At 38.2% G+C, this 25,434-nt stretch overlaps 1 protein-coding gene across 1 annotated transcript in view; it reads right to left on the reverse strand.

The window, feature by feature from the left end:
- LOC146004462 (armadillo-like helical domain-containing protein 3) overlaps positions 1-20,333 on the reverse strand; it is a 122,568-nt gene extending 102,235 nt beyond the window's left edge. Inside the window, exons 1-10 of the mRNA XM_083143318.1 lie at positions 20,170-20,333; positions 19,311-19,447; positions 16,521-16,583; positions 15,204-15,344; positions 12,469-12,610; positions 12,138-12,271; positions 8,344-8,499; positions 5,207-5,355; positions 4,784-4,999; positions 3,161-3,381 (exon numbers count right to left, since the gene is read on the reverse strand). Of these exons, the coding sequence (XP_082999444.1) occupies positions 3,161-3,381; positions 4,784-4,999; positions 5,207-5,355; positions 8,344-8,499; positions 12,138-12,271; positions 12,469-12,610; positions 15,204-15,344; positions 16,521-16,583; positions 19,311-19,394 (1,306 nt within the window). The 5' untranslated portion in view covers positions 19,395-19,447; positions 20,170-20,333. The remainder of the gene's footprint in view (positions 1-3,160; positions 3,382-4,783; positions 5,000-5,206; positions 5,356-8,343; positions 8,500-12,137; positions 12,272-12,468; positions 12,611-15,203; positions 15,345-16,520; positions 16,584-19,310; positions 19,448-20,169) is intronic.
- Between the last annotated feature and the right edge of the window lie 5,101 nt (positions 20,334-25,434).

Below are 25,434 nucleotides of genomic sequence, written 5' to 3' on the forward strand. Positions count from 1 at the left end.
TTCATGTTCGTGGGTGCAATACAATTTGAATAATAAGGCAAAACGTAAAACTCTGTTTTTTCCTCAAAACAGCGAATTTGCATATTATTCATAAAATTGTTATAACTCGGACACTATGGGACCAATCTACTTCGGATAAATTTTGTTTTGCAGGTAGAACATCAGTGCATGCAACCATGTATAATTTTGATGCCCCAACTGCGGGGGGTTACGGGCGGGGGCTGCATCCCCCGAATTTCAATGAAAAAACATAAAATGTGGAGTTTGCCCCCTCTTCTCCAGCTACTTTGGGGAGAAAACCCGAACTTTTGCTTTTTTTCAAAGAATGGACCTTTCGCAACATAATGAAACTTGTTTCATGTACCTAGCTGCCATACAAAGTGAAATAAGTCTCATTATGTGGAACAATGCAATGACTAAAATATTATGTTGGGTTACAATATTTGGCAAACCGTTCGAAAAAGAGACATGATCGAGGGCTAGTTAGTTATATATAACACAGCAAAATAATTAGGGTTATATAAATAGGTACTCACCATCTATTGTACTGTGTGATATTTCTCAAAACAGGGATCAAGGCACAGAAAAACAAGACACTTCTTGCACTGAATAAACGTGCGGCGGAAAACTTTTTTCTTGTTGCACACTTTGCATCTCATGCGCTTGCTGGTCTTTCTAGGCCAATGCTTGCTAGCAGAAACTTCCAATCTTACCATCTCAGGGGGAGGTGGATGATCAACAATCAAAGGTCTAGAAGGACCAGCCTGCTCCATAGATCCCCGCCGAACCAACTCTTCATACAAAGCTATCCGGAAGTCTCGATGTCTGCGAGTCCGGGAGACCTGGCTGAGGAGGATGTATGCATTGAGGATGCTTTGGTTTAGAAGGTAGAAAAACAGTTTATTCGTCCACTTTATCGTCCTTCTGTCAGTCAGGTATGTACATGTCATTCTGTCTGCCTTATCCACGTAACCCATATTCCTATTGTAGTCTAGTATGATCTGGGGCTTCAAAGGGTTGCCGTGGTCGTCAGTGAAGTTTCCTTGTGCAGGGGGGTTTGTGAAAATTTGTCAACACACGGACGTCACATTTGTCCTTCCAACGTATAGCTGTCCGGTCCCCCTTTGTATACACGTCCAGGTCACCACGTTTGGTCTTCCCCGTTTTCAAGTCAGTGGGCATGGAACGCCGATTCTTATTGACAGTTCCGCAACATTGGGTGCCCTTTGTTGCGAGATCATCAAAAAGTTTGGGAGAGGTAAAGTAATTGTCCATAAAAAGTTTATGACCAATTCCTTGTACTCTCTTACTTAGTTCCATGACCAGGGTATGAGTGGCTGTCACAGTTGGAGTCTGTCTGGCACTGTCCTTTCCAAGGTAAACTAACATATCAACAGTATATCCCAAAGCATCACAAAGCAAGTACAGCTTTATGACAAATCGCTTGTGCTTCTTTGGGATATATTGCTTGAAAAGCACCTTTCCCTTGTAAAGAACAATAGCCTCGTCAATGTTTACGTGTTCCGTCGGGTGATACAAGTCGAAGTAACGTTGTCGTTGTCTCAGATGTTCTAGAACCTGTCGTAGTTTCCAAAGTCGATCGATGTTGTCTTGAGGAAGGGAAGAGTTGTCGGCAAAGTGCAGGAAAGCTAGTGTCGGAAACGGTTGCGTGACATAACATGCCGGACCCAAGGTGTGTGAAAGGAATTTGTCTGCCAGTAAGAGTCCATGTAGTCGTGCTTGTTATGTCCAAAATAGATCCAGAGGGCAAAGAAAAGGAATAATTCTCCAAGGGTGATGGTGGGTTCTACCCTGGACGGATTATTCTCATCGACAAATTGCTGGTAGTATCGGTTAGATTCTACCAGAATAATGTCGAGAAGAGCATCCGTCCAGAATAGGCGGAAAGAATCGAAAGGTGAAGAATCATGAGTCAAATCTGAGGTCTTGGGTCCGGGCCGGCCAGTAAAAGGTAAAGGAGTTGGACCCTGAACATGAGAGGTGCGCGGGCCCCAGGTTGACGAACTTGATGACGTCGATAATGATGCTGTTGGGAGAGGAGAGTCATTTTCATCCGAAGAAGAATCAGATATCCCCCCACATCAACATCATCATCAAAGTCATCATCTTGATCAACATCTGACCCCATGCTCTCACATTCATTGTCCGTATCATATAAAAGCTCATCGATCTCCCTAACGCATAATCATTTCCTTCCGGACATATTTCCACAAAGAGCCGAGTCAACAGGGAACAAATGGATTCACAGTAGCTACACAAGATGCAAGTGCGAACGAAAAAAATCAGAAGCACATATCACAAAAAAATTACCTAACACAAGTTCAACACAGCTCAGGGGGCACACAATCGGAAAGCACAAACACGGTCTTTCACAGCCACTGCTCTGAACGTCTATGGCGAGGCCTTTCCTAAACAGAGGAGGGGAGGGAGCCTTTGCAATCCTTTGTTTTGTCTATACTTCTGGATAGACTCATGATTCTGGCTTCTGGCCTCGGGCTGTCGTCAGGCTTCATTGCATTTCTAACATAGAGGCAACAGAAAGCTGACACCGCTAAACCTCTTCCAATCCAGCCTCTCCTTGACCCCCTCCCCCTTGCTACTACTTTCGGCTGGATCACCAGGTCTAAACACAAAGAAGAATGTGTGCCTTATCAGTACTAAATCACAGCGTTGGAAGCTTGGAGAAAACCAACATCGTAAATACCAAGCATTCATTGTGTCTGTAAGGTGTGAGCCCAAACACGTGACATATTCCGAGAAAGCAGGGGGAGGGGAGATTTGGAATTTTCGTAAACACATGTTTCCGAACCGAACTATCAGTGTTTCAACCTCAATATACAAATATAAGTGTGGCAAACCCTCGATAATTGTATCTAAAGCTGTTTGTTCCATATATGCAACCGCGGCTGACAGGGACATACTTTTTTTGTTCCACATATGGAACGGCGAGGGACTAAAGGTTAATTATCCTGGAAGTTATGCAAAATTCGAGGTTTCAATCGAATCTGTACTAGTATTATGTGAAGAAACTGTATTTTGTGATTACATAACAGGTATTTTTATATTCAAATGTATTTTTTTAATATTTTAAAGTAAAACTGATAAATTGATGCTTAAAAGTATGACACTGTGAACTTACCCAGCAGTGCACAAGCCAGTGGTTGGGATGGAGAAGCCTTGTCCAAAGGCACTTTACGGTGCCTCATGGGAAGCCTATGCAGCTGCACTTTGAACACCAGGTTCACGTCATGCATCAAGGAGTTTGCATACTGGTCCTCTGATATACATGTCAAAATCAAGAAACACAATTTCACATTGTTCATGCTGGCTTCCGATTTTGTATCTTGCATTACAATAGAACTAAAAAGATAACAGGAGAAATTATTGTGTAAATAACTTCAAAAACGAAAAAATGTTCAACAGCAAGTGACCAATATTAATGAATTGATCACATTTAGAGACACGAAACACAAAATGTGAAATTGTGTGTGGTGTTTTTGAAAGGTGTAAGGTACATTTTTCCTACCATGTCTTCTTACAAAATTAGTTGCAAAATGTGAAATAAACATCTAAATACGAAATTTAGAATTTATTCACAGACACATCATTTTCTGAAGCCTGAATTATCCTGAGTGTTATGCAAAATAATGAAAAATTGATCAATTTCACTGAAAAAACTTGAGGCAAAAAATTACTCCTTTACACAGGAATAAACTTAACTGATAAATGTGCAATTAGAAAGGAAATGTTTATTTTATGTAATAACTACAGTTTTCAAATCAAATTTGGGATTTTATTCACTATTTTATCACCAAAATGTCACTTTATTTACAGCTGTTAATCCCAAATTTTTCCCAGTTTTTGTATCGAAATCGTGACCTTTTATTCATCATAAATATGTGGCCCTACTCGTGGACTTCATTTTTGTGATGACGAGGTACTGGATTTGAATTCTGGGTAAGGCAAGAATATCCAATTATCTATTTCATCATTCACCTTCATTGTCAAATAATACCTAAAAGTAGGAAAGTGATATAAAATAATCACGGTAGAAATACATACATTATTATGCACTGTATATTTATAAATTGAACATTGGTTATTTTTGTAACAGCTAATGTTTAACAAAATTTCTCAGACGCAACGGAATTGGGAAAAAACACCTGTTTTGTATATTACATAGTTTCAAGATCATTGTTTATTGTTAACAAAACACAATCTTGTTAATGGATAACCTGATTATCCCTGACTTTCAAAACATATAGATCTGGAATCTGATTTCTTGATCATTCCTATTTTAAATCCTCTGAATTGAGCATATTATTTGTTCAGTTGCATTTGAAAAACAGTGTGGCCCAAAAGTCCTGCACCATAGGCATATGGCGATAAATGTGAAATGTTTCAGATTTCTTCTTGCAGGTGCAGGAACCATGTTGACTACTGAAAAGCGGGACTTGGTGACCTACATCCTGCGAGTGATGGGTTGGGTCTACAGTTGTGTTTTGAGAATGGTGGCCAACACATTGAACAAATATTGCAATACAGTCTATTATGCGGGACATTTAGACCACCCTGTGCAAGAATATAATTACAAAAGAAAGAAGTAATCCACTTGGTGTATATTCGAATGCAAAATACATCAATGAAAGTGACAGCCCTTGTTCAAGCTCGGGTCAATTTACACCTTAAATTTGCACATACAATATCAGAAAGGGTTAAATCATAATTTATCAGCACTTGTACTAAGTGTAAGAGCACTTACCAATATTCAAAGAAAGTTACCAGGAGATTGGAGGGCTGCACAGTTACATCTATAACTGGGGGAACCGAGAGGTCAGGCGCAGGCTGTGATGAGTTCAAAGTAGCTGTTGGTGACGGAGGATTACTTATATCAGTCTGAGTGTGTGCAAGAGTCGTTATAAAGTTCCGATTTAAGTGAACAGCTTCATACAATGCCACAAGAACAGCATTGTTGGCCCTAGAAAGAAAAGAGAAAAGCATTACTCTTGAACAACACTACTGTTCTGTACAACTATCAAAATGTTTCATGCAGAATCTGAAAAAGATGCAGTGTATTCAACTCTTCAAATCAACATGTGTAGCATGCTAACGCTGGTTTTTGAAAACTGCACTGCATGTACATAAAATAGTATTATATTAATTTAACAATAACTGATTTGCTCACCTAATTTGCTGCGTACGCATGCCACTCTCATCGGAGACAAACATGTTTCCAACCATATTTGTTAATGATGAAAGCCATCCTCCAGTTTGCGGTTCAGTGTGCTGAGCTGTAAACTGGCGACAGAAATCTGCCAGTGAAGCAGTGATAACCTGAAGAATAAAACCATTTGTACACTTATTTTTCACTTACCAAATACGTACATAACATACATGAAAAAGTAAGAGAAATGGGTATGCAAAAAAAATGAAGGAAAATGTAATATCCTCGCAATGTTGAATCAACAAGATAACTTTTTCTATTTTATTTCTTGACAGGATTTGTTATTGTTGCTTCAAAAGTTACAGTTTGCTAGTTTTGATAATTACAACTGCTGCAAAATGACTTCAGACCTCATGACAAAAGCACAAAAAATTACATCTTTATCACAGGCCGGAGGCTAAGTCTCGAATCACTGACTTGTTGATAAAAGCAAGAGACTTGGTAGGATTAATTGTTCTATCATTAAAGATATTTTTAGTTGAGTAGACAATCGATATCTGTGCTCTGACGGCCTCCATCTTGAAAATAATCTGCCATATTTGATATTTTTGGATTTGATATATCTCGGGAACGGGGTCTCCTATCAATGTCCGGTTTTCTCAGAAATGTTCCAAATAGTGTAAACGTTCATAATAAATCAATAAATCTATTTTTGAAAAATAAGAAATAGAGGTTTTTCAGAAAAACACCCTTCTCCTCCTGCCACATGCTATGACTTCATTGTTTGATAAACTCGTTTGTGGACATTATTGAACAGTACCCATTGTTTTTGTGAACTGAAATGTTTTGAAATTGCAGTTGCCGATAAAGGTATTGCAAGTGCAACAGTGACCAGACTTCATTGTTTGATGAACTCGTTTGTGGACATTATTGAACAGTACCATTGTGTTTGTGAACTGAGTATTTACAGTGCAGTTCGATCTGAAAGATGCCCAAGGATAAAACCCCACTGTGTGTGAAACTAAAGCATTTTACGGAGGAATTCGAACATTTCTCCACAGATGGAAATTCGAACATTTCTCCACAGATGGAAAAGTGCTTTATTGTCAGATTTGCGAGAAGAATGTGTCCTGTGCTCAGCGCTTTCAAGTATTGCATCACATATCCACGTCTCGTCATCAGACTCGTGCTTCAGAGGCCAGACCTCAAAAGCAACTGTTACTATCTGAACCCCAAGCTCCGCAGCATTCAGGGCCTCAGAAATCTCAGTTTTCTAGTGATCTGTGTCGTGCTATGGTTTGTTCTGATATCCCTATTTGCTTGATTTTCTTGAAAAATATATGAATCAACAATCAGGAAAAATTATGTACCTGGTTTATAAAAAGAAACAATGAACTCTATTTGTTTGGAAATCAGTGACACCATTTGGGTGTCAATTGACGAGACAACTGATGTAGAAGGATTGTTTAGGATTGTTGAAGCAGAATTAAGTCGGTAAGCCCATGTTGTTAACTTGTGAGTTGTTGCCAAATGCAACCATCAAAGCATTGCAAAATTGTTCAACGACGCTATGAGACTTTTGTGGCCGAATGGCATTAAAAATAACAACGTCTTCCTCCTGATGACTGATGCAGCACCGTACATGTGCAAAGCTGCAGTAGCTTTACAGGTTATGTACCCAAAATTATTACATCTCACTTGTCTTGTGCATGCAATCCATCGGTTGGCAGAGCTGCTCCGATCTAAATTTAATTATGTAGACTTATTGATTTTGAATACAAAGAAAGTGTTCCTGAAGGCTCCCAGCAGAGTTGAAAAATTCAAAGAACTATTTCCTGAACTGCCTCTTCCTCCTCAGCCGATTTTAACGACGTGGGGATTGATGCCGAGCTACTATGCGAAGTATTTTGATTCCGTGAAACAAGTTGTCTGCAGCTTCCATAGAAACAGCTCAACGAATGTTTCATGACAGAAAGCTGAAAAACGACATTGCCTACATTCAGTGCAATTTTTCTGAAAATTGGGCATCGCCATTAAATTGTTAGAGACATTTTCTTCCAACACTTTCTGACAGCCTTAAACCTGTTCATTCTACAGTCGCTTCCCTGGAAAGTGTTGAAGGAACTGTTGGGGATGCAGTGAAGAAAATGATGTGTTCAGTTTTGGAGAAGAATCAGGGTTACAATACAATCTGTGCTATTAACTGAAGGCAAAAGCTCTGATGCTTTGGATATTGAGTACGCATCAGAAGATTTGTGCAAGTTGAAATATGCACCAATTACTTCGTGTGAAGTGGAGGGATCATTTAGTCAATACAAAGCCCTGTTACACTATAACAGGAGAAGTTTCGTGTTTGACAATTTGAAACACATTTTTGTATCTTACTGTTACAGGGGACATGTGTTGGAAAAGTAACAGTAATTCAAAACGTGTATGCCTAATATTGTATTTCAGATGTGCTTTTTGTTCATTTGCCTGATTTGAGGAATTTGTTCAAAGAAAATAGGACATTCATGAAGGTAATGTGATATTTCTAATGTTACATATTTATTACTTTTTGAATGGTTTAAGTACACATTTTTGAATTTTTAAATACAAATATATGTACATATTTTTCAGTTTTTTAGTACATAATTATCCAGGCCCTAATAATGACATTATTTACGGTTTAATATGATTTGTATTTTGTATATTATTCTACACAAAATGTTTGCTATTTTTGCCTATAAAAATATTGAATTTAAAATCAAGAGAAATTTAAGTGTGTTTACATATTACATTTCATTTTCATATGAGCTTCACCCCATCAGTACATATATTTTGTTTCCTTTCTTAGAGCCTAAACACTATTAAATGAAAAAAAAATAAAAAAATAAATGCACTTTCAGCAAAAGTAATTCTGATATCTACAAATTACTTATGTAGATTATTATACAAATCGAACCACCTTCAATTCCGATTCTCCTGAGTGTGTGTTTAATGGTTGAAATTTATTCACTATGAACTTACAACTATTGCTACGACAATTTCAACATTGAGGCCCCTATAGGATTGAAATTTTAATAATACTGATCTCACAACCCACGCAACTCAAGCTATTTATTTTAGTTATTTGGAGAGATTATTTTACAAAAGTTAGTTGTTTCTTAATTACAAACCTGTCCATATCCATTCAGTGCCAATTCATCGTCCAAGATGGACAGATTAACAATATATGGATTTGGAGCCTCATGTTTCCTATAGTTCACCAGAAGAGTGAGTATCAGAACTGCATCATGGCCATGTTGTGCCCTTGTAGCTGGTTCTCGCAGAAGCTAGAAGGAAGAAGACTCATTTTAAGTTTACGCTGGTTCTCAATACATAGCTGAAAAAAATACTGCACGGAGATTCTCCAGAATCTTCAAGGATGCATCATGGATATCTTTTTCAGAATTTAGAACAAAAATGCAGTTCAAGACAAGGCATGAGCAGACAAGTTGTTGTGGGTGTTAAAGCTTGGTGGGACCTTCAGGTGATGCCAGCTAATCAGTTTTTGAAATTTCCTCTACTTTTGAAAAATCGCTATGATATTTCAAATTCTGAAAAATTCCATCCACTTATAATTCCTTCTAGTGTGTTGTCCTTGTTTGTCTTGAGTGCCTCTTTACAGCCTCAGCTTTTAACTGAAGTCAGAATATTTTAGTCTGCGACATTACCGTTGCATTATCAGTTATATTTCTAGATACGGTAAGGGGCTGGACCCCATATCATGTGACGGGTGCAAAATAGCTGAAGTCCTGACACACTCCAAATTTTAAATTCAATCAATTATTCAACAGCGAAAGCAAACCACACAATGATTCACACGAATGCTCCAGAATGAATTCTAAACATGTAATTTTTCAGAATGTGGAATGTCATAGGGGTATTTTGAAAGGAAATTTCGCTGGCGTCAGTCAAAAGTTCCAGGCGAGCCTTAACATATAACATACAGAGCTGATACACATTGCATCTGGCTGTCGAACTGGAAATGTTTGCATGAGCAGGTGGGGTGGGTATCTTGAAGCCATTTTATGAAAATGCAACTGAACATGGACAATCATTTGTAAATATCTTACAAAATAACCTATGAATTGTTAACAGGCTGTGAGGGCCAGGGCCTCACTACCACCATCCAAGATGGGAGATCATCCAACCTCAGACTGGATGACATGTGGTCAGTTGTCGATGTAGGTTTCCATGACTGGGTTACACTACTCATTCGCAGCTCCCCAATATCCTCACGGTGAGTGGTCACCAGCCCCATACATAGGAAATCTCAGAAGAAAAGTTGTTACACCCCCCCCCCCCCCTTCTTTCGAGACTCGAACCTGCATGCTTCCCGTAGCAGGAGCCCAAAGCATGACACCTTAGACCGCACAGCCACGGTGTGGGACTAATAAATTGTTAGTCTATACAAAATTCTTAACAATAAACATATCATATTACTTCTGCAGGTAATTTCTTGTTAGCCAGCTGTCGGTTATCATGATGACCGCATTACATAAAATAGCACTTTCATATGACAGTAAAATAAATTAACAAGTCAATTTTTATACTATTATTCCTTAAACTTCAAACCGCAAGCAACTGTGAAATTTGCTGACTGTACTATAACAAGATACACATGTAACTGATACTCAAGTTTGAATGTTAGTTGTGACAGTTCCTCTTCAACACATTTTTACAAAATACAGTATTCTGAAATTTTAAATTCTGGGGAGTAAAAGTGAAATACCAAATATTTTTAAGTATCCTTCCAAGCATTCTTGAGAAAAAATGATACAGGAAAACCTCGTTAATACGAAGTTCAAGGGACCAAAAAATGTCAACTTCGTATTAAACGACTTCGAGTTATCCAAACTTTTCAAGATGGCGCCTGTTTTCAGGTGTAAAGAAAGCAGAGTATAAATTAGCCCCACAAAGGATATTTTATACTTGGTGGTAGCTCAGAAAATAAGCTTTATATGTACTATATAATAATATTGTACGTTTTAAAGGAAGTGTAAAAAATGTTACACAAAATGAGAACACGGAGCTTAACGCGGACACAAAGATTACAAGGAGTCGGTTAATACCATTTATCCTGCCTAGTTATACAACCGGTTATGCACGGGATGCATGTTGTGGCAAAAAGTCTTATAAAAAACGGTATTTTCTTTTAATTGTGCAAAGTTGTTGCTCTTCCACGAAATTCTTACAATTTTAGTTCATAAGAAACCCGTTTGCACGGAGACCTACGGAAAAGAAAACAATATCGTTTATTGCAAGAAGTGAATCTTGACAGTAGTCACACGCGAGCAAGAGACGGGAGATAATCGAACAGAATGAATATTGGATTTTATGTACTAGAACATTGTCCGTTGCAGGATTAACTGGTAAGAGAAGATTCTCTTGGGAGAGAACACAACCTTTCCCTGGCACAAAACAAAACAAAAAAATCGGGCCTGTAAATTTCATTCTGTTTCGGCTGTCTAAAACACATCGTAAAAAAAAAAGTCACGTATTCTTTGCTTCAGTTAACTTCATATTCGCCCCCTCCCCTTTTTCAGGGAGCAGTCCAAACTCTTCCTCAACTTGCATTGTAATACACTCTGAAAAAGTAAACACACAACTTGCGATGTTTGCACCCAATGTGTATCCTAGGACACATTAAACAGTGAGGCACTCGATAATCACTCTGGTTTGGATCCCACTTTAAACTGTATATTTAGTCCCGCTTAGTTCAGCAGTATAAAATGAACTAAAAACAAGTTTTACGAAACTTGCGTATTTTCAGATTAATCGACAATTTATTGTAGGTTTCAGGAGAATTCTGGAGGTCAAACACTCGCTCCGCCAAAACTTTTCCTCTCGTATTCCTACATTGAGCATTGCGTTTTTTTTTTTTTTTTTTTAACAGCAGCACGCTAATGGTTCTGAAGAAAAGCGGGGATTATATGGCTTTGCGAGATTGGAAGCAATGAAGCTTATTCCTTCCCACTGGATGAGTCACTGCAGTTATCAGCAAGCCAGAGGTTTCCAGACGCTAGACTAAACACTGGCGCCAGCTGCAGCGTAAACACAATGAGACCGGCTGGAAGTTAGAGCAGCAGGTGGCAGAAGGGAAATCATCGGCATTTTAAAAATAACGCAGTTGTCGAAGACCGAACTTTTATCAGCAGTGTGAAAAATCACATTACCATGCACACCAGTCAACTTTTGCGGGAAACCTAGATGTCAACGCATTACGCGGGTTGACGATCTTTAGTTGGCCTATGCGGCTTTGATTATCTGTAACAGTTTCCCTTTTTTTATGAAATTCTACAGGGCACAAAGAACACGCTTTACATGAAAGTGGTTACCGGAAGTTGTCTTTTACCAGGCCAAAAGTTGCTCGCTCACGGGAAATTGCTGTATCTCTAGCTCAGAGCTAGACAGATTGGTGAGACTTCCAGGCGCCACGCGTCTTGTATTTTGGAACATTCCTGCGATCTTATCTCGCTTTTCTCATCTGGCACTGGTGAATATTTCCAAGGTGGTGCATTCAGCGGGGAAAGAGCTTGACCTCCCATGCACATTGACAAAGAATGTCAATGTCCAGCGGGCATTTCGGGCTGCTTCCCTCGAGTTGTCAGCAGCTCTTAGGACAAGGAAACATGTCAAGGTCAAGTTAAAATAACGTCCAAGCTCTTTCCACATTCGATCTTCTCTTGTCGACTTACGCAGGTGTCTATTTCGAATTAAGCGAAACCAGTTTTGCGGAAGGGTCATGTAAACAACTTCGTATTAAAAATTATCCGTATTTCGATTTATCCGTACTGAAAAACATTATAAATCCTATCTTATCGGCTGGGGAATGGGAAGAACTTCGGATTAAAGGGTACTTCGTATTAACCAATATCGTATTAACGAGGTTTTCCTGTAATAGTTGTTTAGGTTGTCTTACACATACCTGTTTGAGAGCATCAAAAATGCTGTTCATCATAACATACTCCAATAGTGTATTCTGGCTTACGTTTTCAGTGCCAGTTATGAGGACTAGTAGAAGCTTCAAGCTTAAGGCTTTCAAACTGTCAGGAAATTCACCTGGAATAAAGTAAGGAGATAATCACTACAGAGTCTGCTGAAATAAGGTAAGCCAATTGCAGCTTTAATAATATTGTTAAAAATATATATAAACTAAAAACATTTTGAAAATATGTGCCAAAGAATCACTTTCTTACTTGAAAGTCGTTATCATTCTTGTTTACACTACGGTAACCACTCGAGAAAAATAATCATACCAGTTAAGAAGGTGCAAATGCTCTCCAGTAATGTTTGCATCAGCTGCTCTGCAATGTCAAAGCCCATAAGAATGTTGATGACATCAAATCCAAAGTCTCCAGATGTCTTCCTGTAGATGCTTTGGATGAGGCAGCACAATGTCTGTGACGAAACAAAAAATATATTACACACAGTAATAACATTACATGGATAAACCTTGACATGTTCTAAAATGGAAATCAATAAGTGTAATGTATTGAAGAAACAAGACTGACATGTTCCACAGACCACTTCTGATACATATTTCTTCTTACCAATTTAAAATTACAAACTGAACCAATATAATTATTATCTCTAGAAAGCTAACCCGTTGTCTGGCAGACTACGCATGTGGGGCAGTTTTCTTGTTTCACTCCCTTCCACTGAAATCTTCCGCTCCTCGTCCTGTTTACCTTCATTTGGATTAAAGAGACTGACAGAGAAGTAGCGGTGCCCTTTTACAAGCATTCCATTAGCATGTTTGCAACGGTTTTTAATTTTGAGTCGTCTGGCGGATGAAACTTTAAGTATTTACGTACACCAAAACTTTCACAGCAACTTCATAAGATTTTGCTCTCATGCTGAATGTGGAAATGCCAAAAACAAACTAATGCAGATGCTCAACAACAACAAGTAAGGAAAATTTGTGCATTCTGCCCCAAAATCAAGAGGTGGATGACCATATTTTTCTGCTGGTGTTGCCCCAAAGCCATGGGTGAACACCAGTCAGTGTTGCTTTGAGTGAACGAGCAACTTAAAAAAATGAAATTTTGGATTCCTGCCACGCTTTTCATATATTTTGGAAGTAAATACTAACTTTTGTAGTAAATAAAATAGGGTTTCTTTTTTTTTTTTTGCAAAATTTAGGCTCCGTTTTAATACTGAAGAAATCAGTAGGCACAGGACACGTTAGCTTTCTCGGGTTTAATTTAAACTGCCCTACAAATTTACTAGTTTTCAAATTACAGTAGCTGGACCCTGTGGCCGAGTGGTTAGCACATCACGCTGCGAGGAGTTGAAATCCCACTCGGGTTTGGTTTTGTGAATGTCCATTCATCAATTTCATCACTCATCCCCTTCTTCGCAAATTAGCCAAGAGGCACAAACCGCAAAGTAAAATAAACTCAATCAAATTACAGTAACCCCCTGACTTACATAAATTCACAGTTACGTAATAAATCTTGAAAATTACAAATACTAGCATGTATCAGGAATGTCATGGGAATTTTGGGGGGAGGGACAAAATGTTATACCAATTCTATACATCTTCACACAAACATGTGGGGATCATTTTGTTTGACTTGCTATCCTTTTTAGTTATGGTTGAAATGAATTTGTTTCAATGGGGGGACGGGGACGTACTGTTCACATTAATACAAAGTTAGTCAAGCAGACAAACTGTGATCAATAAAGTTCAGTACACTAACAATTGCAGTGAGCCTGAGCAGTTTTGTACGTTATAATATATGTTAGCAAACATGAAAGTGAGCCTAAAGTACCTAAAGTAAATATATAATTGCTTAAATATGTCTGTATTATACTGTTCCGCAAATTTTCTCACCAAAATAATTTGAGTAAATAATTCAGCACAATGAGGGGTGAATGTTCTTCCTTTTGGGGAGGGGAGTGCATCATAGGCCTTGGGGTTGATGAGCACCCCTGGCACGTATGAACATATTTGCAGCTTTTGCATCTTTGACATCCATTGCAAACGTCAGTTTGTTTTTATAATCTTTTATATATTTTTTCATACCTTTATAGTTTATATCCAAGTAAATAGTGCTGCATGATGTTCCACTTATAAAATTATACTGTGTAAATAATATACATACATATAATAATAATAAATATTGCAGTTTCTTTTAAGAAGTTACACTTAAGCAATTTACAAATTCAACTTACATAAAATTCAAGTTATGAGGCAAAATTCATTTCGCACATTTAGTTAATCTTATGCATTGATTGATTTGGTTTATTTTACTTCGCTTTTTTGCCACTTTTGGCTCATTGAGCAACAATGAGAATACATGATGATATGATGAAGGGACACTCACAAAGAACACCCATGCTCAGACTGGGATTCGATCCTGGGACCTCTAGCATCGTAGTACACTGTGCTAAACACTCTTGTCACGGAAGTTGGCATTACTGTAAGATTTGCAAAGTTGCCAATGGAGTTCATTCACCATATTACCTTGTCCAGAACTATATTAACCCTCCCTCCTCCCCGTCCCTGTTATTATTATGTGCCGGCCCTCTTGTCAGAGTGGTTAGCACATCGCGCTACGATGCCAGAGGTCCTGGGTTCAAATCCTGGCCTGGGCATGGATATTTGTGAGTGTTCATTCATCAATTTCATCATATTATCACTCATCCCCATCCTCACAAATTAGCCAAAAGTGGCACAAAAAGCAAAGTAAAATAAAGCAAATCATTCAATCAATCAATTATCATTATGTATCCTTGGTGAAATGAAACCCACACACTGTTCAAACTTACTTGTAATAATTTATTTTGATGTCGTCCACATTTTTGCCATGTAATCTATCAGTACATTATAAAATAAGCAAAGAATTAGGATTCTGAAACACTATCATTCACACTGATATCTAAGAAGATCAATTCTACCACTCATATATAATATGCTCTTTTCAATCCTTATGAAGAAAAGACTACATCAAATAACAAAGATCCTACTCAAATTAGTAAAACTTACCTGCAATGCGTACACAACACGTATATGATGCTCATGGCTAAGGGTGGCAACACACTGTGCAAACAGAGTGTTTATGTTTTCCTTCAAGGCTATTAACTGCTCCCCACTCAGCTTTTGAATCTCGGCATCTAGGTGAGAAACCTGAAGAAGTATACTGTATAAGAAACATTTAACTAATGCAACTTTACTGACAAAATAAAAACACAAAATAAGTTCACTTTTCATTTTTCTACGCAGAATTTCTTCGTGATTGATTTCACCACCCGTCTGGTGGCTTCGTCAAGCATGTACTGTCTTGCTGCAGGCAACATGGTTCCATCTTCTTCCGCTTGTGTTGCTGCAGGCGGCAAAATCGATTGCGAAGAAAATATGTGTGGAAAAATGAAAAGCTCAACTAATGCCACCACAAACACAAGCGGAAGAAGAGGAAACCACACCACCCGAAGCAAGACAGTAGATGCCTGACGAAGCCACCAGACGGGTGGCGAAATCAACCGCAAATAAAATCTGTGTGGAAAATTGAACTCATCAGAGTGAATTACCTATTTCCGCATAACCGCCAAACAGATATCTTTAGATACAATATAAAAAACACAGTTTTATGGTTCACTGAAAAAAAAAGCATTTATTTCATTTAACATGCAGTTTATTACTTAATATTTAAGCGAATTTTGGCAAAATTTCCTTCAAACTGTACCGTAGAAAAACAAATATGTACATTCCCACACATGACTAATAGGTAATGGAAACATGTTCAGTGTCTGCACGATCTGCTTGAATGCATGCTTTGTAAGACGTGTACTAGTGTGGGAGGGGTGATCTTGGAGATGGTGTCTGTGATCCTTTCTTTGAGGCGGTCCAGGCTCTAAATAATCTTAGTGTACACGATACTCTTTTATGCCCCCACAAATAAAAAAAATATGGGTGGTAGATCTGGCGACCATGGTGGCCATTCAACAAATGCACACAAAAAATATGATGTGCCGACATCCATGGCACAGGACAGCATGCTATGATGCCATGGGTCCCTCCCTGATTTCAATAATTATCTGAGCATGAGTGTTCTTTGTGAGTTATCCCTTCATCAATTGCATCAAATCATCACCCATCCTCATCATTGCAATTAGCCAAAAGAACAAAATAACAAAAATATAAAATCATGAATAATATGGTTTATCCAACCTGACTTTTGCCTCTTACTTTATTTTAATTTTAATATACGCAACAGAGCTTTCAGGAACTTTTCACAGTAATATTACATCATCGTTGAAATCAACAGCTTAAATTTAACTACAAAAAGTATCCAACATCACACACCTTTGGTTTGAGTAGGAAGACTTCATCCCAAAAATTTGGATTTCCAAGGGAAGGATCTTCACCCTGTAGAAATTAGAAATGTGGCATTAAACACTACCAAAATGTAATAAAATTTAATTAGCTAAACTCAGACCTAGAACTTTTACTGACACAGGTTACTGATGACAAACCTTTCCTAAAAATGCAAATAATATATACAGTAAAAATCTCGTTAATGGGGACTAATGGGGAGGGGGGGGGGGTAAGTTGATCGGTTTAACGAAAGTCCGGATTAACTGAAATAACCTAAAAGAACAGTAGAAAGTAAAACTCTGTTTATAGCAACAAACGACGTTTATTATGGTGTATTTAAAGGGCATAGGCCTAAATACACTTTACAGTACAGTACAAACTCTCCAGGAAACAGAATTTCATCAGGGGGTTGACTTTGGGAAGTTCTCTAGTTGACTTCTAGCCACTTTTAAAACCTTGCATTCTGATAATTTTTTTTGCCTGTCCAGATTAACGAGGTTTTACTGTACATGTATTTCCTGCCTTGATCAACTTCACAAAGTCTATTTTATGGCACATGAGACAGGACTACCAGGGGTGACAATGAGGTCTCCAATGCTAAAGCCCCAAATGAACAAATACAATTTGTTCCGAGGCATGGAGTGCTGAATTTAGTGCAGGAGACACCAACCACACTTATATTCATATTCAATTTAGTCATAAAAACTTTTAAATATATTGTGTTGTTAAGGAGAGACAGAGCTTATGTTGTAGCTGCTAGATACCTCAGAGAACTGCTGTGATATTGCATTTATGCAAACTCCCATCAATTAAAATGGTAGCTGGGGAAGCAGGGGAGTAGTCACCCTGGGCTCGAAAGAATGACAATTTTCCCAAGGTCCTCCTCTCTGGTGCAGCTGGGGAGCACTGTTGCCAACTTAGCTCTTTTGGAACCAGATCTGAATCTTTAGTGCATTAGTTTGTGAACCGTGCTACCTGCCCCTTGCTTCCATCACTGGCTCCGGCCCACATATACCAACTTTTCCCAAATATATGCATTTTGCAACTGACGTGATATTGTTATATTGGCTGTCACCCCACCCCCTCTTACCTCCCCACTCTACTTTTATTTATTGCCGTGGCTGAGGTGAAGATGACAATATATTTATCTGGGAATCCTTTATTTTCAATTTCAAATGATCACCACTGGATTATTGAGATGCGGCCAGATCTAGATGGTGAAAACTAAGAATAAATTGTCATCACTTTAAGTCATACTCTCCTGTATAGTCAAGGGTTTTCTTAGTAGGAGTGTCCACTTCCAAGATATTGAAAAAATAAAAGCACAACTGGCACGAAATTGTCCCTCTTCCCCTTAAGTCAATCAACTTTAATCACAGATTGGTTAATTGGGACTGGACATACAGTTTAAAAGTGAGATCTGAACCACTATGTGCCTCCAGCAGGTATCCGGGGAGGCAAGGAAGCAAATAAAAAAATTTAATAAGTTTGAAAAGAATAAACGTGATTGCACTCTGTGTAAGTATTGGCTTGCTAAGATATAAATCTAAAAATGTTCTTCCTCATTTCTTTCACAATGCAACCTCTTATCTAACATTCACATCAAGTTTATACTTACTACCAGTAAACAGTTATTGTATTCAATTCGTTCATGATAATGATATGTGCAAGATACCAAGTATTATGTGCAAAGGCATTTGGAGTAAATTGGGAAGTGGTTGGGAAAAAAACCTTTTCTGGTGGAAAAATTAGTTTTCTTCCCAACTTCTGGCTACTTTATTCAATCAATCCCACATGAAAGAAGATATTTGATATTTATCGTACAAAAACCTAATCTATCATATTGTTCGATAAATGAGCCTGCTTTTTTAATATATTTTTTTCAATTGTTATCTTTATATTTCACTGGGTTATTAAATATATCTATATACTATATACACATTCACATAATTGAGGAGCATTTATGTATAATTTTTGTAAATAGTGCGTAATGTATCATTTGGCATGAGTTTACAATACCGGACCACTCTCCAATTTCTATAAAATTTCGCCTACTTACTAATTTCGGTGTCCTGATGACGTATCTGTAGTTCATATTTGGCGGTCACTTGTTAAAATTGTACATTTACGTGTAGAACTTGTAAAATAACCTTGTGATTTACCACGTTGATTGTCCATACACAGCAATTCGGAACCATTTTTCTTTCGCAATTCGTTAATGGTCTTCCTTTACGCACAACAATCTTGCAACCTTGAATATTGATGTCGGACAAGGAATGCCTTGCCTTGCCTAACATGAAAAAGCTCTCTCCCGTGATATCAGACCACAATGTTGCTAAAGTGCTGTGCGATAAGTGACACCCATTCGGGGGGAATGGCATGTTCCGTGGAGCTACTGTTCTTATGGTAGGGTTATGTTACGTTAAGAAAACATAGTTTATTTCGTTTTTTTCTCGATTTCCATACTCGACCGCCAATTATTACATGCAGATTCGTGATTAGGAGGTCTCAATTAGTGAGTAGGTGAAAGTGCATAACAATTGGAGAGTGGTCCGGTATTGTAAACTCGTTCCTATCATTTCACAATCAGAACCCAGACTGGGTCATGTTTCAACAGTCAACATTGGAATACCCTTACCAATATTTCCTATGCAGAACATACAATCTGTTACATATTTTACGTGTTTCATATCACATAGACTGGTAAGCATTCTAATTTCCTGTTAATATACTTCATTCATAGAATGAAGAAAGAATTTAACCAAAATATATGCTCACCCGGAAGAAAGATTCATATATCTGCACCACCTTCTCCTTCAACTGTCGTTTAGACCCAGAACCATTTCTTTTTCTGGATGTCATTTTGGGACAGCAGGATACCTTTTAGTTCTCCCAAACATTAACACAATCAGAAACTAAAAGGAAAGCGAGACACAATGAAAAGTCCACCTGTAAGACCACACAAGCACATTATTTCTACCAAAAAAGAAAACAAAAAAAAATCACATCTTTATGTTTTGCAACTGCATGAAGTGAACAGAATGCTGTCTCACTAATTTACCTCCTTCAAAGTGTTGGTACAACACGAATGCAACATTACTTATGAGAAGCATGCAAACATCTGAACTGATTCATCTTTTAAAAGCATATATTCAGGGCTGTTACTTAAGAACTGTTGTAACTACTTGAATGGTCTGGTTGTATCCTACAAGTTCCAAATGGGCGTATACCTAAAATGTCAAATATTTACTTCACTACTGCTGTTTTTCTACATTTTGTCGGAGGCAACTGTTTGTTCTTTTTAGGCTTTTAATACTATACAAAAATCAAAATAATAAATAAAGTTGTCAAACATACATTTCGTAATTTTAAAAACTACATTCCATTGAACAACCCACCACGTCTTATTTAAAAATCACACTACATAGTCGTTCGACACTGAACTAAAATTGTGAATAACTGCCTATTATAATTAATACTACGTGTAAGTATTTAATAACATTACGATTTCTACAGTACCGGTAATTGTTCCCTTTACAGACAACCAACATTCCTCGACTAGCTGTTAGTAGCTGCTGAAACAGTATTTCCCCGCCCCTGTATGGAACACTATTAATCTGAAATATAACCCACTTACACGAACAAACTGTGAACACACAACATACGCAACAAGTTTTGTGAAAATTATTCAATCATAGACACCACCCAAACAAACATTACTACGTAAGAATTGGATTTCATTCTCGGTTATTCTTTATACGCAATTTTTCTTATCGCGATCGTAAGGCATTTGTTTTTCAGCGAGTATGAAAAATTTCTGACTCATTCAAACTGTGCCACATTGTACTACCACGGTTGGTTGTCGCACTCACAAGTCACAAGCTTTGAACTTGAGAGGGGGGGGGGTTAGGAGGAGGAGCTTGCAATCCTTGCACGATCCAAATCCGTAGACATAACTTGTTTGTAATTCACTAATTTCACTTTGAAGTATGGGAAAACGAAGTGTGAATCGTCGTATAAGGGTCAATCCATATCAACCATGTACAGTCGACGGCAAATATAATGGTAGGCAACTTGTCCACAGCTATTTTCATTACTTGTTTATTCTACATCCTGTCAGGCACGTATCCAGGAATTCCTTTCGGGGGGGGGGGCTGAACATCATCTTTTTAAGGGGTATAGATAGAACCTCACAATTGTATGTTTAAGGCCTGTGGTGGCGATTGGTTTCCAAAACGGGGGGAGGGGTGCAAGGAAAGTTTACTTTCTCTTGGTAAACAAGGCCTAGGATTAAGAGGCAAAAAAATGGGGAGCAACTATCCCCTAAATCGTTGCCACTGTTTAAGGCTGCCATTTTAATCAGAACGTGAAATCGGAACGTTTTTTTACCACTCGACGCCCCTGTTTCCATGCATTAACATTGTGTGCCAGAACCATCTGTGTGTGTGTGTTTGTCAGTGACGTGCGGTGATGTCGACACTTGGGGTAGCAATCAGTGGCGTGCCCAAGAGAGGTTGGTCGTCCTATAAATAGGACAGTTGATTTCATAATTTTTATTAAATGTAAAACTAAGCTTATGAATAAGCAATTGTTTTATTATTCAGTAAAGCATATTAATAACTATGTTCATAAATAAATATAACAATTTGGATTGAGAACAGCATAAGTAAAAGTACAGTTAATTAATGCAATATTTAGTACTATGTCATGCTATCAGTTTCATTCATCTAGTTTGCAAACAATATGCAGTGGACGTGTAAAAATGCTATATATAACTTTGAAAGGGTCTCCATACGATTTACATGAAGAATATCTCAAACCAACGAGGTTTTTGTCTTTGTGGAATGCATAGGCGCCGACTCCATGGGGCTTAGGGGGCTCAAGCCCCCCCAATGTTAATGATGTGGGGGCAGAGCCCCCCCAATAATTTTGGTTAAGAGGATCTAAGGTATTATTTTTCTTCTCTTGTAAAGTTTACTCTGAACTGTGCCACATGAACTTAACTATTCTTACATAAACTTTTAAACAACTCATTAGACTCCTCTCAGCTGCTCTCAGAAATCCCTTTTTATGTACCATATAATAAGGTAAGACCACGGAAAGAGCTGTTTCAAGTACCGAGAGCTCAAACAAAATCAGCCAATGCGGCACCCACTCGGAGAATGTGTAGGTTATATAACGAAATTGCAAAGACATATGATAAGATAGACATCTTCCAAAGTTTTCGAAAATTCAAAAGGGAAACAGAAACTTATTTCCAAAGCCAGACTTAACGTTGTTTATTAGTTCAGTCTCTTTATGTACAGGCGTAGAGTCCATCCTATTTTCCTTTTTTCTTTTGTGTTATTTACTAATTACTGTCATTACATCTATATATCATCGTTTTTAAATGTAAGGTGAAGTACATATGTTTTTCCTTGGTTATTTTCTTGGTTATCATGTGTAAGTTCTAACCCAAACTGTCAGGTTAATACTTTATACTTCTCTTTCATATCTAATCTTATATTAATTTTTATATTACTGTAACACATACTATCATATTATTGTACTTTTTGAATTCTTCTGATTGCATATTTTGTGTACCAAACAGTGTTATAATACAAGACACTATAAATGGGCATTTGCCTGTAGTGTCATCAGGGACGTAGCTAGGTTGATCAGTTTGGGGGGGCCCAAACGTAAGATTTTTTCTATCAAACTAATATAAATTAACAAACTATTTATACACCATATAGGCCTATGCTGTATACGTACATTATATATGTATGTGTGTATATATATATATATATATATATATATATATATATATATATATATATATATATATATATATATATATATATATATAGTCTAGGAAAGAAAAGGATCAAGGGCCTCCTCGGTGGCACATGGTAGCATCGTCGCCTTGTAATCAAGGAGTTCCAGGTTCGATACCCGGTGGATGCTCATAGTGGTTCGGATCCCACTTTACACTGTAGAACCAGTCCCGATTATCCTTACTGTGTATAAAGTGGACTTAAAACACCAACTCAATCAATCAATAAATTGGAAAGGAACATAATTTTCTTCTGTAGCCCCCAACAGTCTACGGATATACTCTCGCAAAATACATAGCCTTATTCGTTAAACTAAATGCAGAAAGAACTCATTAGATTAATGGCTTATACACCAAGAACAATGTTATTAGTCTCTAGATTTGTAAATTTGCTGGGGAAAAATTGAGAAGTAGATAAAACCCTTTTCCGTGGTTTTAGATATAAAGTGCTGGAACCAGGTTTACAAGTATTGGCAACAGTGCAAATATGTGTGCGTAATGAGTTCAAGCAAGGCATCTCATGTATACAGTTCATACCGGAATCAAATCCGCTATCTCTTAGTTCAAGGGCGGGCCCGAGTCTTCTATGGCATCTGATTGTTCACTTGGGAAATGATGACGATAAGAAATTATATGCACACATCTAATTTCTTAAAATTGGATGTGTGTGGAAAACTGAATATATGATGGCACTGGATAAAAGAAAGTTCCCACATGCTCAAATAATTACGCTCTCGTCTTTGGTTCGGCAGGTTCAACAACCTGCCCGGGTTCGATTCCCGATGGAGGCACATAGTTGTTCGGATCTCACTTTAAACTGTAGGTCCAGTCCCGATTAGCCTTACTGTGCATAAAATGGACTTAAAACACCAGTTCAATTAATCAATCAATCGAAAGGTTCAAGGTTCCATAGCTGGTGGTCAGGCCGGTAGCCAGAATTTGATTTCGGAAGGAGCTTATCCATTATCGGCAGCCGCCATCTAAAGACGAAAAGGTTGGGGAGGAGTAAATGCGCGGAAGATGAATTTCTTGGTATATTGTAACTTACCATATACAAGATGTTTAATACTGTTAATGAAGTAAATTTAATTACTACTACACATTATTAAAATCAGATATTTGTAGGATTTCGGGAAAGGACTGCAGCTCCCGGGCCCCTTCCCTGGGTATGTGGCTGCTTGTATTAGTTCCAAAATTTCTGTGCTGTTCCAACATCGTGAGGATAATTAGGGAAGTACTTGAAAGCGATATGGAAACAAATTCTGCTCTCGAAACTATGGGACTCGATGTGATGACCACGTGCAACCGAATGAAAGAACTCTTCGCAGGCCTTGTCCCTCAATATTAATTTTACTGACTAATTGTAAGTATTTCTCGGCCTCCTCGATGACGCAGTGGTAGCGTCGCCGCCTTGTAATGAAGGGGTCCCGGGTTCGATGCCCGGTGGAGGAACAGTGGTTCGGATCCCCGATTAGCCTTACTGTGCATACAGTGGACTTAAAACACGAACTCGATAATTGGAAGGTTTTAGAAGAACTAAACGTGGCTTTTTGTACATCGTACAACTTTGCTTCTTTCCACCCTACTTTTGAAGTTATCTTCCTAAGAATTCCACTGAGTATAACACGCTACGAAACCAGGTTCGGACATTGGACAGGTATGGTTGTATCATGTTTGTCCCATCGCCATTCCTTCGGCTCATCATTCATCCTCATCGTCGCATTTAACCCAAGAGGTAGAAAAGCGGTGTAATATAGAAATATATAAATGATTGATTTGGTTTGGTTCGGATCCCCGATTAGCCTTACTGTGCATACAGTGGACTTAAAACACGAACTCGATAATTGGCAACAGAAACTTCGCTTTTCTGACACTTTTTGGCTAATCGTGAAGATGAAGATGACAATGAGTGATGTGAAATTGATGAGATGACCATCATAAAGAATACACACGCCCAGTCCAGGATTCGAACCCAAGACCCCTGGCATCGTAATGCACCTTGTTAACAACTGCACAACAAATAGAAACAGAAAATGCTTGATGAGTTATTTGCTTTTCCATAACTCATGATTATATTATAAGTATTATTCGCTGTATGACTAGGGATTAATTATATTTGTATGTCTAGCCAACCTAGCCACCTAAGCAGGAGCAGCTTCCGCTTTTTCAGGTGGAGGATAAATGAAGAAAAAACACAGAAAGTCAGAAAGATATACAAATTTTGTAACATAATACTTATAGAGCATGCAGACGGCTGTAAAAACAATTGCTACATACCTAGTTTCCTTCCTTAATTGAAACGTGGTTTATACTTCATTATACATGAGATCAACCACCCTGGGAGTCGAACCCAGGATCTTGTGTGGTAGTCAGACTCTCTTTTAGAATGCCAATATGTTGGCTATTTGGTCGATCAGTCGATCCTGATCCATTGTTTCCAGAGGAAGACAATCTGGTAGCTTCTCATTCGACATTTTACTCGCAATGTAGGAAAACGAGATCACAAACACTTCGTGATGCTATCTTCTCGCGTTTACAGAAGTTTACCACCGCTCGGACAACAAATCCTACTTCAAACTGACAGATATCAACTGTCCACCAAATCAACAGATGAACCAACCGCTTCGATGATTCTCTGAATTTTCAGAAAGTGGCCTTTCCCTCCTTGCAGGGCAGGTCATTAGCAGGAGGGTTGAGTGCATGTGAGAAGAACCTCTATGTCATTCATTCCCGCGCAGAAAAAGGGACAAGCAATAGAATTCTGTTCTTGGAATTTGAAACGCATGGGGATATCTTTTCTGAACCATAAAATAATTAACGCAGAAAGTTCTAGCCACCGGTAGCTAAATCTTACTGTTTGTGTCGTTCTTTCGGCGCCCATGGAGCCAGTGCAGAGCTAGATGAAGAGAAAGTGCGGGTTTTGGGAAGATCCTGGATCTGGTGTGCATCAGTGAGGAAAAGTGCATTTTCAATAGTTCTCAGACTTCCCTGACCGGGGTGGACCACAAAACCATTAACTGCATCCCCCCCCCAAATACATCTGTTTGTGTTCAACAAGCAAGAAACAGGGAAATAAAAATGAATGCC

Source organism: Lepisma saccharinum, chromosome 21 (assembly GCF_977018435.1).
Source record: "Lepisma saccharinum chromosome 21, izLepSacc3.1, whole genome shotgun sequence".
Classification (NCBI taxonomy): domain Eukaryota; kingdom Metazoa; phylum Arthropoda; class Insecta; order Zygentoma; family Lepismatidae; genus Lepisma; species Lepisma saccharinum.